Source organism: Danio aesculapii, chromosome 18 (assembly GCF_903798145.1).
Source record: "Danio aesculapii chromosome 18, fDanAes4.1, whole genome shotgun sequence".
NCBI classification, from domain to species: Eukaryota; Metazoa; Chordata; class Actinopteri; order Cypriniformes; family Danionidae; genus Danio; species Danio aesculapii.
In genome coordinates this window covers 33336191-33353252 of record NC_079452.1, presented here as the reverse complement: position 1 = coordinate 33353252, position 17062 = coordinate 33336191, and the positions used below count along the sequence as shown (strand labels likewise).

Sequence of the window (17062 nt, the reverse complement as noted above, 5' to 3'; positions counted from 1 at the left end):
CCTGGATTATTAAAGGGATTAAGCCAACAAGAAAATGAATGAATGAATTTGATTGATTATTAGTTAATGATTTAATTATTATTATTATTAATGATTATTATTTGTCATTTTATCAGGTTTTTATATTTTATTATTACTATTTTCTTATAAATATTGCTTCATTATTATTTCATTTTTCCATATTGTTGTAATCTTTTGACTGTGTGGATTCAAGCGACACTTGTTTTCATGAGTAAAAGATAAGAGAATGTCTCCATTTCACGGTCTGTATTGTCACTGGACAGTGTTGTTAAGTAGTAATTTTTCATTGCTATTGCTTGTGGTATATTAACACTAGTTGGATTTATCCTGGTCAGACAAAGTCTAAGCATTGAACCATACGCAACTAAGATTATTCAATAAACTCTGCTCTTTCTTTATCATCATTACTTCGTCTCCTGCTTCGGCTCCTCTCTTGCTTTCTCAGTCAAGTCCTATATTGATAGGAGATTGTTAATTCAGTTTTATACTGTTTAAGAGGTTTAGGTATTGGGCTGGCTTGTTGTCTGAATACCCTGAGAAACAGACATTTTCTGACAGGATCTGGCATCCCGGGCTAGATCTTATTTATCTGGCATGGAGAGTGTGTTCTAACATTACAGTCAGAAAAATATTGTAATTATTATATATTTCTTTCTGTGTATCCCCTCAGGCTGTCTGTATAATGGAAGGGAACATGCCAATGGTGCCACATTCGCAGACCCATCAGACTCATGTAGGACGTGTGTTTGTCGTGATGGGACAGTTACGTGTCACAGTAATCAGTGTCAGCGCATCGCCTGTCCTTTTCCGGTGCAGGACCAGTGCTGTCCACACTGTAATGGTACTGTATCTGCATTTGCTGAAATACATTTTAATTTGAATAATGCATAATATTCATTCCTTATTATAATATTGAGTTCTGTGTTTTTAGGTTGCATGTATGCTGGCGTGGAGTATCTGAATGGTCAGGAGTTTGCAGACCCCTCTGATCACTGCGCTCATTGCATATGTTCCAATGGTCATGTGAGCTGCAATAGAAGGCCGTGTCACAGCCCTGGATGTACTTACCCCACCACCCGGCCGGACCAGTGCTGTCCTGTGTGTGACGGTACTGTATGAGCATGTCTCTATCTACGGACATCATCACACTGCTGCAACCTGTAGTTATAAAATCTTGTATTCAGTACATTCACTCACAGTTTATTTATTGTACATTAAGTAGATATGCGTTATTTATTTAGTTTTACTATAACTAGTGTCCTTCATTAACAGTGCAATTTCTGCATAATTTAGTTTTTTTGTTGCCTCTATTTTAAAACATTTGTGTATTGCTGACTCATCCTGCACTACAAAGATTTTTGTCCAATCACATTCTTTCCTCTCACAACTTCAGGAGGTGACTTTTGAGATTGGAGTTCATGACTGAGACAGACTAAAGCTTATGATGCTCATTTTAATTAAGCTAATGATGTGTATGTGTTACACAGGCTGTCAGTTTGACGGAAGAGTTTATGTTGATGGTGAGTTATTTACATCACCTACATCATCATGTGAGGAGTGCAGATGTTCTGTAAGTACACTTGTCTATCTATATCTATCTATCTGTCTGTCTGTCTGTCTGTCTGTCTGTCGTTCTACAGTTTTATCTATCATCCATATATGCAGCAATCCATCTATCAATTGTTATTTTCATCCTTCCGTCTACCCATCCATCTGTTCATCCATCCATCCATCCATCCATCAATTGTTGGTTTCATCTATCCATCCATCCATCCATCATCAATTGTTGTTTCCATCCATCCATCCATCCATCCATCCATCCATTCATCAATTGTTGTTTTCTTCTATCCATCCATCCATCCATCCATTCATCAATTGTTGTTTCCTTCCATCCATCCATTGATCTGTTAATTGTTGTTTTCATTCATCCATCCATCCATACATCCATCAATTGGTGTTTCCATCCATCCATCCTTTCATTAATTGTTGTTTCCATCCACCCATCCATCCATCCATTTATTCATCAATTGTTGTTTCCATCCATCCATTCACCCATCCATCAATTGTTGTTTCCATCTATTAATCCATCCATCAATTGTTGTTTCCATCCATCCATCCATTCATCAATTGTTGTTGCCATCCATCCATCCATCCATCCATCCATCAATTGTTGTTTCCATCCATCCATTCATCCATCCATCCATTCATCAATTTTTGTTTCCATCCATCCATTCACCCATCCATCAATTGTTGTTTCCATCCATCCGTCAGTTGTTATTTCCATCCACCATCCATCCATTCATCCACCTTTCAATTGTCGTTTCCATCCATCCATCTATCCATCAACTGTTGTTTCCATCCATATTTTCAACCATCCATCCATCCATCAATTGTTGTTTCCATCCATCCATCCATCCATCCATCCATCAATTGTTGTTTCCATCCATCCATCCATCAGTTGTTGTTTCCATCCATCCATCCATTCATCCATCAATTGTTGTTTCCATCCATCCATTCATCCATCCATCCATTCATCAATTGTTGTTTCCATCCATCCGTCAGTTGTTATTTCCATCCACCATCCATCCATTCATCCACCTTTTAATTGTCGTTTCCATCCATCCATCTATCCATCAACTAACTTTCCATCCATATTTTCAACCATCCATCCATCCATCAATTGTTGTTTCCATCCATCCATCCATCAATTGTTGTTTCCATCCATCCATCCATCCATCCATCCATCCATCCATCAATTGTTGTTTCCATCCATCCATCCATCCATCCATCCATCCATCCATCCATCCATCCATCCATCCATCAATTGTTGTGTCCATTCATCCATCAATTGTTGTTTCCATCTATACATCCACCCATCAATTATTGTTTCCATCCATCCATCCGTTCATTGTACTGATTTCTGATGGTTAAAAAGTGCCTTTTCCCATTTTTGAATTGTCAACATTAATTGAAAAAAATTTGATTGTTTTAATAGACCTACTAATCACTCTGTAAAGTTAACATAATGATGCTGCCATTTTAAAGCCATTTTGCTATCCTATAATTTGGCTCCAAATCTCAAGTGGAAATTGCCATTTTGACCACTCAACTGTTGTCGACTGCCAATATTGACTTCTGTATCTAAATGGCCAAATCATTGAGCTAACCTTCATGATTTTAAAGCTTAGGCAAAATACATAACATATCACATATCATAACATAATATATTAATATTATGTCAAAAACACCCTGGCATTGTTGTGCAAATATAAGCGGCAGTGTAATATACTAGTGTTTGCTGCATGTATATTAATGCTGGGGTGTTCATGTGTCTGTTCATCAGAGAGGAGAAGTTGAGTGTTCTCCTAAAAGTTGTCCCATCGTCTCGTGTCCTCATCCTGGACATGACCCCTGCGCGTGTCCTGTGTGTGAAGGCTGTCAATTCAACGGTCGGGACTGTGGAAACGGAGAGAGATTTCCTGATCCCAATGACCCCTGCAGGAGCTGTGCTTGCCTGGTACATAAACAAACACTAAACTGTGACTGCTGTGTTGTATTATTTTGATTTAAAAAAGGTAGATATTTTTTCTAATGTAATGTTTTGGATTTTTGTGCATTTTAAAAGTTCACATCAATGCACTTTTATTACCCTGGTAAGCACCTCTAACAAACTACCTATGGAAAAAATGCCAGATTTTTTTTACTGGCTGATGAACATTTTAAGGTGTGCAATTATTTTCAGATAAACACACACAACAAAAATCTGATGAGATGTGTTGTTTGAATATACTTAAAAATATATAAATAAATAAATAAATAAATAAATAAATAAATAAATAAATAAATAAATAAACATAGTATAAGTAAAATAATTGCATTATTTAAAAACTACGGTCCATTTAATTATTTAAAAAGTAAATAACCAGCTTGGGTGTGCAAAATTTTCTAATAATTTAAGTGCCCTTCATAAATTTTTACATAGGCGTCGTCACAATAGCATTTGACCGTCGTTATGACTCTCCGTAACAATACACAAACCGACGTTAAACAGACTCATTCAGTCATTGCAGAAGGTCGATCTGGATCCACATTTGCTGCTCATGCAGTCAGATTGCATGAACGTGTACGCCTGCAAAGATTGACCAGTTTTAAGCCTTTCTCTTTTGATGCACGTGATGCTGCAAGAAAAGTTGAGCGTGAGAGGAAGATGAAAGAAATGCGCCAGATACAAGAACAAGTTTGCTGTTCAAGTTTTAGAGCTCATCCAGTGAGAAGATACAAACCTCTGAGTAAGCCATCCGTATAGTCAGAGACCTGTTCCCAGAACTGTCAATAATGTGTAGAATTTGTCTTTTAAAATATTTTTTTAATAAAAATACTCCATTTAAAAAAAAAAATAATAATAATAAAAAATAAAAAAAATAAATAAATAAAAATAAAAATAAATTTTTACATAATTATAATCAGGGCTTGACATTAACTTTTTTGATCACCAGCCACTGTGGCTAATAGTTTTCCAACATTACTTACCACTCGATATTTTCACTAGCCACAATTTTGTTGTTGGGAAAATATATTTTATTTGCATAAATTTGACTTTAAAATGACTTGATTTAGATTTTGTGTTATGTGCACATGCCTTCTTATTCATTTCACTTTTTGTGTGTCGTGTATGAGCTTTCTCAATAATCATGAGCAAATGGGTCATGGTTTCATAGTGTCGTATTACAATTAGTTTTTATTTCACAAGACTTTTCAGAGCTCAAAATTAAGGACGAAATTTTATTATTTACCAAATTTATCTCTGACCACACCAAACATAAATAAATAATTAATTCTTATCCACAAATTTTAAATGTGTCAAAACAAGCAAAATATAGCTGGATACTTTTTATTTAACAAAACATTTCTTTAAAAAAATAAATAAATAAAAATAAACAATTGACATTAAAAAATAATTATTGTCAAGTATCTAAAACTATGCACAGTAATCTGTCCTGGCTAAAAGTCCCAGATCACCAGTTAACTACACATAAATGGGGAGTTAATCTCCCATTTAAGCAATGTTGTTGTGAAAAATTATAATTAAAACATATTAACAAAAATAACTGTAAGCAAAAGAAAGCAGATGAAAAATATACCGTGTGTGATAATGAAAGGATGAACACACACACAAGGTTAACTTTAGGCCAATTAATAATCTGTTCAATGAATGGTTTAAGCGAAAGCAAATGGCCCTGCTTACAAACAGACAAATCTGGAGCTCTTGAAAGCAGCAAGACTGTGGGTGCACGGGCATAATTTTTTTGTCTAGTCTATTTGAAAGTGGACCGATCACACCTGTTGCGTTTATAGGTACGGTTGCTTCACGCAAGGAAACGGGAGCTCGCACGCATTTTAAACAGTCGTGCGCATCACATCAGCTGTTAGCGCAAGTGATCATCCTCTCATTCGGTATTCAACTGCTTTCTTTTGCTCGTGAGAACACAATTAGTTTTGTCTGTCGTGCTGCTTCTCGATTTCTAAAATCGCATTTGCACACATACTGGACCATTCTTATTGTCGAACCCTGCTTTAAAGAGAACTACAATCTAAACATTATTTTCAACCAGCCAAAGTGGCTAGTGGCAGTGTCTGTCTAACCGGCCACAGGTGAAACCTACCCGCATTTGGAGGGTTGGCGGGTGTTAATGTCAAGCCCTGATTATTATAATAATAATAAATATTATTATTGTTGTTATTATTATTAATTTATAATAAATACATTTTAAAAATCCATATATATATATATATATATATATATATATATATATATATATATATATATATATATATATATATATATATATATATATATCCAAGGGGGTATCTTGATGTCAAAACACAAAAAATTTATTGAAGCATTCAGATGAACTTAACTTTTCCCATTATAATATTTTTTGTGTCATTAATTTCATAAGTGCATCATTGTGTAGATGTCAAATATATGTCAAGGTTTTGACATCAAGCGATTTAGTATTTCTGGCATGTTTATGGATGCCTGCTAGGCTTAACAGAAATAAATCATTAGCAATTTACAAGGATAAAATGTTAAGATATAGAAGATGTTTAAAAAAGCAAATGAAAAGGGTTTTGTGGATATAAATGTAGAGAATCTTCCCAGAACTATAGAGAACGTATTTCTTGAAATATAGAAAAAAAACTGTATTCTCCATAGGACTTTGTTTAGCGTACATTGGAACAAGGATTAAATAAACATACATCTTTGCCAAAGTGATATTGCCAGGACTACAACTTATTTAAAAAACCTCCCAACCCAAGCTTGAGAATCTCACAAATACAATATTTTTTGCGCTGACAATAGTAGTTTTTTTTATTATACATAGCACCGTTTTCTGTTAAAGAACTGTATTTTTTTATTCTTTTTGACAGAAGGTTGGAGACCGAAGGACTTAAAGTGCTATTTACAGTTTTACAGAATTATTAGCCCTAATTATTAGATAAATTCTTTTATCTTTGCCATGATGACAGTAAATCATATTTTAGTAGATATATTTCAAGGCAAGGCGAGTTTATTTATGAAGCACATTTTATACACAATGGTAGTTCAAAGTGCTTTACATAAACAGGAATAAAAGAGACGACTATAAGAAAATAAAAACAAAGAATAAAAATGATTAAAACAGATTCAAACAGATTCAATTGTGTTAAAACTGGTTTTAAAGGAATGAAAAAGAAAAAAAAGATAAAATAGTGTGATCTATTAGACGTAGCGCAGTGCTCATTCAGTAAAGGCACAGCTAAACAGATGTGTTTTAAGTCTTGACTTGAATGTGCCTAATGTTGGAGCACATCTGATCATTTCTGGAAGCTGATTGCAGCAGTGAGGGCGCAGTAGCTGAAGGCAGTTTCACCCTTCTTTCACTGAACTCTTGGAATTTCTCATTTATTAGATCCTAATGATCTGAGTGATCTGTTAGGTTTGTATTCAGTGAGCATATCTGTAATGTATTGAGGTCCTAGGCCATTTAGTGACTTATAGACAAGTAATAATACTTTAAAATCTATTCTGAATGTAACTGGGAGCCAGTATAAAGACCTGAAGACAGGTGTGATGTGCTCTGATTTTCTGGTTCTAGTAAGAATCCTGGCCACAGCGTTCTGGATGAGCTGCAACTGTCTGACTGTATTTTTGGGAAGGCCAATGAGGAGGCCGTTACAGTAATCCACCCTGCTGCTGATAAAAGCATAGTATCAAGATACTAGTATTCAGCTTAAAGTGACATTTAAGGGCTTAACTAGGTTAATCAGGTAAGTTAGGGTAATTAGGCAGGTCATTGTATAACAGTGTTTTTTTCTGTAGACAATCGAAGAAAAATATTGCTTAAGGGTGCTAATAATATTGACCTTAAAAAAATTAAAAACTGCTTTTATTCTAGCCGAAATAAGACTTTCTCCAGAAGAAAAAATGTAGGAAATACTGTGAACAATTCCTTGCTCTGATAAACATCATTTGTAACATATTTGAAAAAGAAAATACATTCACAAGAGGGTGAATAATTTTGACTTCAACTGTATGTGTGTAGGACGGAAGTGTGTCCTGTTCGCCAGTGTCATGTCCAGAAGTATCCTGCAAGCGTCCCATTCGTCCTCCAGGCGAGTGCTGTCCCGTGTGCAGTGGGATGTGTGAGCATCTGGGGCAGGTGTATGAGGACGCCTCCACCTTCGCCCCAGCTGATGACCGCTGCTCTACCTGCACATGCCTGGTGAGATCGCTGACTTTCAGGAGACCTGTAACTTTGTAATATCACTATATTTATAATATAACGCCTTAATATATAGTAAAATAATTATAATAATTTTTATTATGATCTTCAAGCAGTTGATTCCTTTCTTTAAGTTTGTTTTTAATTGATGTTGTGTATTTGTTTTGTGTTTATGTGCTTAGTTTTACTGTGGCACTTTGGGTTTAGTAAAAGCGCATTACAAATAAAAATCTTTGTTGTTATTATTATTATTATTATTATTATTATTATTATTATTATTATTATTGCTGTTATAATTATTATTATTATTATTAATATTATTAGTAGTAGTATTATTGCTGTTATTATTATTATTATTTTATTATTATTATTGTTATTATTATTATTATTATTATTATTATTATCATTATCATTATCATTATTATTATTATTATTATTATCATTATTATTATTGCTGTTATAATTATTATTATTATTATTAATATTATTATTAGTAGTAGTATTATTGCTGTTATTATTATTATCATTATTATTATTATTATTATTATCATTATTATTATTGCTGTTATAATTATTATTATTATTATTAATATTATTATTATTAGTAGTATTATTGCTGTTATTATTATTATCATTATTATTATTATTATTATTATTATTATTATCATTATTATTATTATCATTATTATTATTGCTGTTATTATTATTATTATTATTATCATTATTATTATTATTATCATTATTATTATTATTATTATTATCATTATCATTATTATTATCATTATTATTATTGTTATTATTATTATTATTATTATTATTATCATTATCATTATCGTTATTATTATTATCATTATTATTACTAATATTATTATTATTATTATTATTATTATTGCTGTTGTTGTTGTTGTTGTTATTATTATTGTTATTATTATTATTATTGTTATTATTATTATTATTATTATTATTATTATTATTATTGCTGTTATTATTATTATTATTATTATTGCTGTTATTATTATTATTATTATCATTATTATTATTGCTGTTGTTATTATTATTATTATTATTATTATTATTGCTGTTATTATTATTATTATTATTATTATTATTATTGCTGTTATTATTATTATTATTATTATTATTATTATTATTATTATTATTATTGCTGTTATTATTATTATTATTATTATTATTATTATTGCTGTTATTATTATTAATAATAATAAAAATATGTAATGTAATGGGTATTTATATAGTGCATTTATCATGTATGGCCATACACCAAAGTGTCTCTAATAAAATAATTCAAATAAAATTAATAACAATAAGAATAATAATAATAAATTATAAAAATTATTCTTATTCTTATTATTATCATAATTATTATTATTGCCATTGTCATATACAGTTTTGTTGTTTACTGTTTGATCACTATATTAGTTATATCATTACATGCCGAAAAATAAAATAAAAATAATAATAAAATAATACATTCAGTTTAAATAAAATTGATTACGTTCACATTATTGTAATTTAGAATCTTCATTATTATATGAGGATAATAATTATAATAAATTAATTTAATATTTTGTTTTTGTTAAAATTTATTTATTATTAATTAAAGTATTATTAATGATAATAAAAATTATAATAAAATAATTTTAATAAGAACAATATGAAATTTATTTATTAATATAAAATTGTATATTCATTAATATAAAAAATATTATTAATTATTATTATTATAAATTAATCATAAAATCTTATGATGATGATGATGATGATGATGATGAAGCCTTTATTTAAACCCCATCTACCCCTCCCCCCCAACCATACAGAAACAACACTCATTTCAGGGGAAGATGGGTCAGAGGAAAGGTAGCTTTTAGAAAGAGGAAATAAGCTACATTTGGGAAAAGGGAGGCGAAAAAGGTCCCCTCTCAGACTATCCTCAAAGTAGGGCAGTGTGAGATCAGGAGAAAAAAAGCCCCAGGCAGCAACCAGCACATAAACGCATTGACATAGACATAACATCGCAACAGGGGATGGGAACAGGGGATATAGTCCCATGAAGGCGACAGCCATCTGGTCCTGCTGCCAGACCCGCCTACCCACACCGGTGGGTGAAAGCACACGAAGACGTGGGATGCGGGGCTAAGTGGTGATTGCCTGTTGCTGTGTACGTGTGCAAACCTGTAGAATGTAGTTATGTAGTTATATTCAATCTTATAAAAGCAGAACTACAGTGTACTTGTGAATGTGAAATTCCAGATTACTTCATAATGAGATTACGATAAATTAAATGTAATCAGTTTTATTTATATTAAATTTTATTTTTGGGCATGTAATACTAAAACTAACATGGTAATCAACCAGTAACAAACAAAGCTGTATATGACAATATGATATTTCCATCACTGCACCCCAGGAGCATCAGTTTTAAAGGTCCCATGAAATTAAAATAAAGTTTTTTAGATGTTTTTAGAGTATCAGTATTGTTAATTTTTAAGATATCTATAACTAGTGCGCACCAAAGTAATGACAAAATTTTCGTTCAGAAGATATGAAACTGATATAAACATGTAAAGCTTGTAGTTCGTCACTTTCCCTTAAATGGATTAATGATTTTGTTTTCATCACCTCATGCTTCAATTTCTCATCAAATCTTGACCAATCAAATGCTCTGTAGTATCTGACATGCCCCGCCCCCTTCAACATGCTTCTATTTTGATGCTCTTGAGTTCAACCACTCTCACTGGCAGAGCTCTAATAAAACCTGATTGGCTGTTTTTTTAAAGGGGAGGAGCTACACTATGTCCTGCCCTCTCTCTGTGTTTCAGTTGAGATTAGTCAAACATCAAATAACAACGCACATTTCAAAGCACTTCATGGGACTTTTAAGTGTACTATCCTTGTGTTTTCCAGAGCGGAGTGGTGTTGTGTGAGAAGAAGTTGTGCTCTAAGAAATGCACTCATCCGGTGCGCACTAGACTCTGCTGTCCTGTGTGTGACGCCTGTCTGTACGAAGACAAGAAGTACAGAAACACAGAGTCGTTCATTGACCCATGGGACCCCTGCAGGACCTGCGTGTGTCGGGATGGCTCTGTTTCCTGCTCTGCCATCACCTGTCCTGCGGTGTCCTGCCAGAACCCCTTCACTCCAGCGGCAAAGTGCTGTCCAGAGTGCAGAGGTCAGGGATGGTTTTTGGATTTTAGAACACTATGATGCCTTATAAGCAGTGTTGGGCACGTTCCTTTAAAATAGTAATTAGTTATAGTTACTAGTTACTTCTCACTAATAGTAACTGAGTTACATCATTATAAAAGTAACTAATTACAAGGGAAAGTAACTATTGCATTACTTTAAAACAAAGTCCAGTGTTTACCAACCCTGTTCCTGAAGGCACACCAACAGTACACATTTTCAACCTCTCCCTAATCAAACACACCTGAATCAATTTATCATAACATCAGAAGAGACTCACACCTGAAGTTAATGGGTCAGAAAAGGGAGACATCCAAAATATGTACTGTTGGTGTGCCTCCAGGAACAGGGTTGGGAAACACTGCACTAATCTACACTATTTTAATGTTGTTGTGGGACAATGAGAGAGACAACAGCAGCATGTCTTCAACTATATATCTAGATGTTATTTTGATTAATTCTGTCTGAGTAATAAGTGTGGAGAAAAATGAAGCTTTATTTGCTTCGTCTCCTCCTTTGGTAGCAGGGCTTACATTATCACCTGCGTAGCCACTAATTTTGTAGCGGCATGTGACGCCATGAGGTGCATCATTAGATCAGAATTACTCGCCACCGACACAGAGAGACTCTTTTTTTTCCTGAGCATACGTCGCACGATACATAAACATTCCTGCCTTTCACCTCAACGAGGGAAAAGTAGTGCTTATATTTCCAGATTGCAAACGCTACCTTTGAACTTGTTGGATTTACCATCGTTCTGACTCCTGGTCGTTGGTGTGTGCCAATGACTGTGCGTGTGCTTGTGTGTGAACACCTGCACTACACTGCTTCTGATTGGCTAACGATGGAAATGTACTCTGTCTAAGCTAATCATCACGTTCTGTCACACAACTTTCACAGACAAACCAATCATCATCACTGGCTGGTTATGTGTCCCGCCCCAGCCCCAAACACACACACAACCAACCCAGAGAAAGAGAGGTCCTAAGGCTGAGAGAGACGCTGCTCACAAGAAAACTGCTTCAGTGTTCTCGATTATAATTACGTGCATTTTATTGTCAGTAACGGTAATGGTGTTGTAACAGGCAAAACAGTAATTCATCTGATTACTCGTTACTGAATAAGTATTGCTGTTAGTAACGCCGTTTATTTATAGCGCCATTATTCCCAACACTGCTTATAAGAAACAAAAATGCAGGAAATTGTCGGAGATTTGTAACAACAACAACAAATACAGTATAAAAAGTTAAAAAGAATGCAATGGTGTAGAAATAAATGTAGTAACAAAAATGTAGGACAATAAAGCTATAAAAAATATAAAATAATAGTTCAACATTTGGTTTTTTGGTAATTTATGGTTTTATGCTTTCATTGACAAATCAAGGTATTGTAATGACACATTTCTCTAGTCAACAACAACAAAATACAATATAAAGAATAAACAAATGTGTACAAAAATCTAGTAAAATGAAAAAAACAAAATAAAAGTTCAACATTGTTGGTGATTTTTGGTTAATAATTTATGATTTTATGCTTTAACAAATCATGGTTTTGTAATAACACGTTTCTTTTTAATCAACAACAACAAAATACAGTATAAAGAATAAACTAAAATGTATTAGTGTAGAGGAAACTGTAGGACCAAAAATGTAGGAAAAAAAACAAAAAAATACAAAATAAAATACAAAATAAAACATTGATGGTGATTTTTGGTTAATAATTTATGATTTTATGCTTGCATTTATGCGTTAACAAATCGTGTTATTACAATACCATGATTTGTTAATGTATATTTGCAAGCATAAAATCATAAATTATTAAGCAAAAATCTCCAACAATGTTGATTTTGTATTTTTTTGTGACATTTTCCTGCTTTTATTTCCAGATTTTTTAAATCAACAATAACAACAACAAAAATACAGTAAAAAGAATAAACTAAAATGTAATAGTGTAGGGGAAAATGTAGGACAATAAAATTAAAGAAAATACAAAATAAAAGTTTAACTTTTTTTTTTTGGTCAATAATTTATGGTTTTGTGTTTGTAATTAGGCATTAATAAACCATGGTTTTGTAATAACACTTTTCTCTTGTCAACAACAACAACAAAATACAGTATTAAGAAGAAACAAAAATTTGATAAAATAAAATACAAATCTTTTACACTGTTGTGAAGCAAAACAAAAAATAAATTAGTAACAATGGATGCAATGTTTTTTCAATGTCAGAGTTGTGTTTTATTTTATTTAAATTGTATTAAAGAAGAATCCGAGATTCATTTAATTAATTTTTTTTATTTAATTGAAAATTTGAGGCGTCACAATCGCCTCACAGCAAAAAGAGTCATGTTCTTCCCCGATTTCCCCCACAAGTCCAAAGACATGCGCTATAGGTGAATTGGATAAGCTAAATTGTCCGTAGTTTGTGTGTGTGTGAATGAATGTGTATTCGTGTTTCCCAGTGATGGGTTGTAGCTGGAAGGGCATCCGCTGCGTAAAACATATGTTGGATAAGTTGGCAGTTCATTCCGCTGTGGTGACCTCAGATTAATAACGGGACTAAGCCGAAAAGAAAATAAATGAATGAATGAATGAATGAATGAATTGAAAATTTTATGTTAATAAAAAAATTATTTAACATTTAATTTAATTTATTTTTATTTAATTTACTTTAATTTAATTTAATTTAGTAATTTAATTTAATTTAAAATTGTTGTAAAGAAGGATCCTAGATTTAATAAATTTAATAACATTTATTCATTAATTTGTTTTCCTTCAGCTTAGTCTCTTAATATTTATTTATTTTAATTTAATTTAATTTTAATTAACATTTTCTTTGCATGGGAGTCTCTTACAAGGAGGCTAAAGACCATGACCTGTAGTGTCTGTCGCTAGAGCAACTTTAGAGGTCAGAAGAGTGAGGTTTAACTGCATAGCACTTCGCTAGCTGAACTCCGTTACACTCAGCCCGTTAAACCTCTCTCCCATCTCAGACGAGCCCCCATGTGTAACCCACCAGTCCTACTGCACCCAACCCGGTCTGAGCTGGGATCGAACCGGCAATTCTTTGCATGGGAGTCAGTTGCTCTATCAAGGAGGCTAAAGACCTCATCTGTCGCTAGAGCATCTTTTGAGGTCAGAGGAGTCAGGTTTACCTGCATAGCACTTCGCTAGCTGGCCTCCGTTAAATAAATAATAAAACAGGATATGCAATGTAAATAAAAATAAAATGAGTGAGAATATAAAGAAGAATAAAAAACAAATAAAGCCAATTGCAAAACCATTGTTTTTAGATATGTACCATGGTATGTGTTCTTTCTGGAGTATACAAACTCATTCAGGAGTATACCATACAAATACCATAGTATGATAATATGCAAATGTACTATATAATGATGTAAACATAAGGTAGTAACCCAACAGTAACATGATGTATGAAAATATACAGCTTTAATCTTTTCTAAAGGCTCAGCACTGTATTGATTGTGCGTGTGTGTGTGTGTGTGTGCGTGTGCGCGTGCGGGTCTGATGTGGTGTGACCTTTGACCTGACAGTGTGTGTTCAGTACGATCAGGAGTATGTGGATGGAGAGAGTCTGACTCTACCTGCTGACCCCTGCTTGAAGTGCACCTGTGTGGTATGAAACACATGCACACACATATTCAGCATGTGGTCCTCCTCGTCCTGCAGACTCAGATGTGACAGAAAGGTTGTGTGTTTGTGGTGTGTGTTTCAGGCTGGTGAGGTGAAGTGTGTGTCTCCTCGCTGTAAGAAACTGTCCTGCGTGCATCAGCTCACAGATCCCGGCTCCTGCTGTCCCCGATGCAGAGGTGCAACACATTACACATTTACACACAACTACACAATTGCTTGAGTGCTTTTTTTTGTCATCATATCACTTCGACCTAACCAGGTATTATATATAATTTTTTATTTATTATTATTTTTTTTTTACAAAGTAATTATGTTATATTGTTCCATGGCCAAAAATAAAATTATAAAATAAAGTTTTAATTGGGAGGGGCTTCACTTCACACAGAAAAGTACTACAGCATACTGTACACTCACCGGCCACTTTATTAGGTACACTTGTCCAACTCCTCGTAAACACAAATGTCTAATCAGCCAATCACATGGCAGCAACTCAATGCATTTAGGCATGTCGACATGGCCAAGACGATCTGCTGCAGTTTAAACCGAGCATCAGAATAGGGAAGAAAGGTGATTTAAGTGACTTTGAACGTGGCATGGTTGTTGGTGCCAGACAGGCTGGTCTGAGTATTTCAGAAACTGCTGATCTACTGGAATTTTCACGCACAACCATCTCTAGAGTGTACAGAGAATGGTCTGAAAGAGAGAAAATATCCAGTGAGAGGCAGTTCTGTGGCGCAAATGCCTTGTTGATGCCAGAGGTCAGAGGAGATTAGCCAGATGGAGAATGGCCTAGTTGGAGCTGATAAAAAGGCAACAGTAACTCAAATAACCACTCAGTACTACCGAGGTATGCTGAAGAGCATCTCTGAATGCACAACACGTCCAACCTTAAGGCGGATGGGCTACAGCAGCAGAAGATCACACCGGGTGCCACTCCTGTCAGCTAAAAACAGGAAAACTGAGGCTACAATTCACACAGGCTCACCAAATTTGGACAATAGAAGATGGAAAAACTGGTCTGATGAGTCTCGATTTCTGCTGTGCCATTCGGAGGGTAGGGTCAGAATTTGGCATCAACAACATGAAAGCATGGATCCATCCAGCCTTGTATCAATGGTTCAGGCTGGTGGTGGTGTAATGGTGTGGGGGATATTTTCTTGGCACACTTTGGGCCCATTAGTATCAATTGAGCATTGTGTCAACGCCACAGCCTACCTGAGTATTGTTGCTGACCTTGTCCATCCCTTTATGAGCACAGTGTACCCATCGTCTGATGGCTACTTCCAGCAGGATAACGCTCCATGTCATATAGCGTGAATCATCTCAGACTGGTTTCTTGAACATGACAATGAGTTCACTGTACTCAAAAGGCCTCCACAGTCAGCAGATCTTAAACCAATAGAGCACCTTTGGGATGTGCTGGAAGGGGAGATTCGCATCATGGATGTGCAGCCGACAAATCTGCAGCAACTGTCATTGTCCATGTCAATATGGACCAAAATCTCTGAGGAATATTTCCAGTACCTTGTTGAATCTGTGCCACGAAGGATTAAGGCATTTCTGAAGGCAAAAGGGGGTTCAACCCGGTACTAGTAAGGTGTACCTAATAAAGTGGCCGGTTAGTGTACATTTTAAAACGTTCAACACTGTCTCTCTCTCTCTCAGGCTGTATTTATGATGGCGTGGAGCGTCAGGAAGGCAGTACCTGGTTTGCGTCCGCTGGTCTCTGCATGTCCTGCATGTGTGTGGACGGAGTGACCACCTGTTCAGAGGTGCACTGTCTGTCCACCTGCATCAACCAGATCACTGTACCCGGAGAGTGCTGTCCAGTGTGCGCAGGTACAGTTACAGTCCAAACACACAAATGCTGAATTTTGCTGTGGAGTCTGAAGTGTGTGTAGGGCTGTAAGATATGCTATGTTGAGTCTGAAATATTGTTGACCAGGAGCCATGTGATTTGTAGAGTCACTGCTAAGTTTAACCATAATAGAGTGAAGGTTTATAAATTTCATGATGGAGGTGTAACAAAGATTTATTGTATTCAATTATTTATACAGAATTGATACCTGTAATGTTATGGAAGTTATGGAATTACAGTGATTTTACGGTCTTTATCAGCACAGCCGCTTGTCAGTACAATTATAATAGAAGACACTTCACTTTCCAGTTTGTAGAAGTTAAATCAGGTTTATTTTGTACATTAACATCACAGATATCCATACAGCAGTGGATATTAACATGTATCCTGTCACATTTGCTGTACAAAAACAGTGCAAAGTTAAACATGCGCGTTGTGTGTGTGCGCATGAACTTTGTAACAACATTGTGTGTGACTCATTGTTGCAACTCCTCAATAAATAATCATTGGGAAAGTTCTTACTGTAGTATCTCTCACAAACATTAAGTGAGATCTGCTTCCT

General features: G+C 34.4%; 1 protein-coding gene across 1 annotated transcript in view; it reads left to right on the top strand.

Moving 5' to 3' along the window:
* kcp (kielin cysteine rich BMP regulator) overlaps positions 1 to 17062 on the top strand; it is a 90228-nt gene that overhangs the window by 46273 nt on the left and 26893 nt on the right. Inside the window, exons 28-36 of the mRNA XM_056477804.1 lie at positions 692 to 862; positions 953 to 1129; positions 1509 to 1591; positions 3365 to 3538; positions 7608 to 7787; positions 10713 to 10977; positions 14543 to 14625; positions 14725 to 14818; positions 16308 to 16481. Coding sequence (XP_056333779.1) covers positions 692 to 862; positions 953 to 1129; positions 1509 to 1591; positions 3365 to 3538; positions 7608 to 7787; positions 10713 to 10977; positions 14543 to 14625; positions 14725 to 14818; positions 16308 to 16481 — 1401 coding nt within the window. The remainder of the gene's footprint in view (positions 1 to 691; positions 863 to 952; positions 1130 to 1508; positions 1592 to 3364; positions 3539 to 7607; positions 7788 to 10712; positions 10978 to 14542; positions 14626 to 14724; positions 14819 to 16307; positions 16482 to 17062) is intronic.